We start from the raw sequence: 3,653 nt of genomic DNA on the forward strand, positions 1-3,653 counted from the left end.
CGGACCCTTGGGATCCATCCGACGTCACCATGGAGACGCTTCAGTCACTCGTCAACGGCGGGCTTCTTCGTCCGGTTACTGACCCCAACAGGCCGGATTGGATCGCTCCGTCGGGCGAGCTGGAGCCGAGGCCTCGTGACGGTTACGTCGTGAGCTTCGTGTCCTTTCACGAGCGTGGCCTTGGTGTCCCGGCGGACCGGTTCATGCGGGCGCTCCCGCACTACTATGGCGTGGAGCTCCACAACTTCAACCCCAATTCTACCGTGTAGGCGGCCATCTTCGTCGCTGTCTGCGAGGGGTATTTAGGGATTGCTCTCCATTGGGAGTTGTGGCTCCATCTCTTCCGGGCGGGGCATACCACCAAGCCGACGGGCACGTCGGGCACGTGGAAGGCGGTGAGGGCTAGTGGCTGCACTCTCCAATTGCGCCAGGACCGCCAGCACCTCTACATCCGGGCCCAGCTCGCGTCAACCAATCGTCGATGGTACATGAGCTGGTTCTATCTCCGCAACGACGACGACGGACTTCCCCCCTACACTAGGCAGATTGTGGGGAGCTACCCGGAGAGGTGGAAGTATGGCGTCCCGAGGGAGGATCAGCCCAAGCTGCAGCCGCTCCTGGAGGGGCTGGAGAGGCTACGGGACCGCTGCCTTACTGCGGCTATGGTCGTGGCCGCCTTCCACCGCCGGAGGGTGCTGCCGCTGATGGCTCAGCGGCGGCGCCTGTTCGAGATGAGACCGGATGAGCCAATCGTGGGCATTCGGATGTCTGCCTCCGCCCTCTCTGACGAGGAAATTCTTCACCGGGTGAGGTAGACGATGGATGCGAAGCTAAGGAGCGGTGGTCTGACCACCCTCACGATGCGTCCGTCACGGGGGTTCCTCTCGCTGGTAAGTCACGCGCCGCTGCAGCCCCCGAGCCTTCTCCGTTTCTCATTATTTCTCGTTCCCTTATCCGCGTTCGCCATTCCTGCAGGGGATGAGGGACGTGTGAGCCTCCCCGCTGCCCGTTCCCGAGGACGCGAGGCAGCGGGCGATCAATCGGGCGCACGCCGAAGCGCAGAAAAAGCGGAAGGATGCCAAGGTGGCGAAGCGCACGAAGAAGATCCTTGCGAGTAAGGAACTGGACAAGCGCCGTCGGCAGCAAAGGAAGGACAGTCTCCCGTTGGAGGAGTCCCCTTCGCCGTCGCTATCGACGGATGCCTCGGACGGAGATGACGAGGGCGAGATGGGGTGGGGTCCCCTGGACCATCTCCCTGACATCGGGGAGATGGTGCCCGGGGCATCGGCAAGCAGCTCGGCGCTCCCAGGAGGAGGAGGAGGAGCTATCCCGGGGTCGGCAATCGCCCGCCCTGGGGCTGAGGCCGACACGCCCGAGGCGCGGGCGCTGGGAAAGCGTGCCGTTAGCCCGGTGGGCTCGACGGCACAGCGGAGCAGGTGGCGGCGGGGGCGATGCAACTGCCCCTGCAGAGGACCAAGGGGGCGCCGGGGTCCGTCGAGGACCGGCCGGCGCCGGTGGATACGGAGGCTGTGCCTCTGCCACCGCCACCGCCTTTGCAGACGAGGGTTGCCGTGCCGAAGCAGTTGCAGCCTCGCTCGGGGTAAGCGCATTTTTGGCGGGGCCGCAGCGTTTTTCCGTTTGTTCTTCGGTCTTGTGCTGACCCTACGAGTGTTTTATCCTTAGTCGGAAGCGACCTGCGGAGGTGCTTATCTTGGCGCCCCTCAAGGCGCTCAAGGTGAACCCCGGCTCCACCGCCCACTGGGTGGCGGAGGCGCAAGCCGCCATTCAACGCGGCGTGGCGTCGGGGAGGGCTGACCCAAAGGAGCCGGCAACCCAAGGAGGGGCTGCCGACGCAACCCCGAGACAGACGGGGGAGGGGGCGCCTCTGCCCTGTGAGGGCGAGGCTCATGAGTTGGATGGGGCTGAGGTGCCCTCAGTTGCCGAGGCCACCGGAGTCAAGGCCCCCAGGGTCTCTAAGGTTGAGGCGACGGAGGCCGTGGCGCCAAAGACCGCCGAGGCCGCAACGGCCAGGGTCGGAGTCTCCGCGACCACTAAGGCCATGATGGCGGAGGCCGGAGCCCTCGAGACCACCGAGGCCGACATGATGGCGGCGGAGCCGTCGGTCCAGGAAGTGGAAATGAAGGCGGCGGAGGCCTCGGTGGCACCCTTGGTTCAAGGCCCGTCGTCGTTGCGGGAGAGCACCCGGGAGGTGGAGGTCCATCCGATCTCCTCCGACGATACTTCCTGAGCGCGGGAGGTGGTCGATGCTGAGGCGGCCGGCGCCGTGGAACAGCCGGTTCCAACCCTAGGCGAGGGAAGCTTGGCCCTCGTGCGGGTGCGACCCGAGCCTCGCGGGTGGGATCACCTGCGTGTCCTGTGCCAGAGCCAGGACGACCCTGAGGGGGAGCCTCTATTCGCCCTCAAGGACGCGGCCAAGGGTGGGCGCTGGGACACCTTTGAGCAATACCGCCAGCTGGCGGAGCGATCACTACGGACGGCGCTGTCCGTGGTGGCCGATGAACTGCCCAGAGTTGCCCAGGTTCACGCTTTCTTTTCTCGTGCGGTGTTGTCTTTTTCTGAGTTTTCTTGTAGTGAATGACCCCTGTTCTGCTTCCCCAGGAGCTCGAGACCCAGTCCCTTGGGAAGTCGATCTTTCTTCGGTGGGAGAGGGACGTCTGGGACCAACTCCAGCGGCAAAAGGGCCTGCTTGCGGGCGCCAACGAGCTTCTGGCGACACAGAGCACGGAGGTGGTGGACCTTCATCTTCGTTGTGCCGATGCGAAGGTCGAGGCAGCCACGGCCCAGGAGCAGGTCGCCCCTTTGGCGGCGCAGGCCAAGGAATTGGAGGAGGAGCTGACCTGCGTCGCCGGTGATCGGGACGCCTTTAAGTCTCGGGCCGAAGAAGCGACGGCCTTGGGCAAGGTGCTTGCTAGGCAGCTAGGGCGGAGCAGAGTGTGCACCAGCTGACGAAAGGCGCCTTGGATGAGGCCCTTACGGTGGTTGAGGCTTCCCGGACCGAGTTGTGGTCTAGAGGGGAAAGGCCGAGGGTGAGTCCTACTCCTCTCGTTTTATTCGCTTTTCTTGTGTTCGCCTCCTAACTCCCTGGTGTGATGCAGAGCTGGGGAGAGAGGCTTCCAGGGCAGCCGAGACTTCTCGGGTCGAGGCCCAGCACCTGAAGGAAAAGGTTGAGGCTTCCCAGGCATAGGCCCAGTGCTGGGGAGAGAAAGCCGAGGCCTCTCGGGTCGAGGCCCGACGCTGGGAGCAGAAGGCCAGGGGTGAGTCCCGCAGGCTTCCATCCCTTTTTTGGCTTGTTTTTCTTTGCGCTCAACCCCACTCCGTTTCCTTGGGCGCAGAGTTGGAGGCGGAGGTCACCCGGGCAGCCGAGGCTTCCGTCGCGGTGCAGGCGGTGCTCGAGACCGAGATTGGGGAGCACGACGCGCTGAAAGGTGCCGCCCGTACCGCCTGCGAGGCCTTGGAGGTCGAGGGGGTTCAGTCAGGCAGCTCCCTTTGGAGCCGTCTGATTGCGTTGAGCGGCCAAGTGCGCGAGCGGCTCCGAGGAGCGCTGCACAAGGGTGTCAAGCGCGCGCTAGCCGTCATCGCCTCGCACTACATCGGCGTTGACCTCTCGGCCATCAGTGATGGCTATGTCCTAC

General features: G+C 64.7%; 1 protein-coding gene across 1 annotated transcript; it reads left to right on the plus strand.

Annotated features, from left to right (window-relative positions):
* Positions 1-1,451: 1,451 nt before the first annotated feature.
* On the plus strand, positions 1,452-2,967 carry LOC136533234 (uncharacterized). Its single transcript, XM_066525804.1, has 4 exons — positions 1,452-1,600; positions 1,684-2,215; positions 2,384-2,539; positions 2,620-2,967. Exons 1-4 carry the CDS (start codon positions 1,452-1,454, stop codon positions 2,965-2,967), a joined length of 1,185 nt encoding a protein of 394 aa, XP_066381901.1.
* Positions 2,968-3,653: the final 686 nt, after the last annotated feature.

The sequence above is a fragment of the Miscanthus floridulus genome, unplaced genomic scaffold, assembly GCF_019320115.1.
Source record: "Miscanthus floridulus cultivar M001 unplaced genomic scaffold, ASM1932011v1 fs_816_1_2, whole genome shotgun sequence".
In the NCBI taxonomy this organism is placed as follows: Eukaryota; Viridiplantae; Streptophyta; class Magnoliopsida; order Poales; family Poaceae; genus Miscanthus; species Miscanthus floridulus.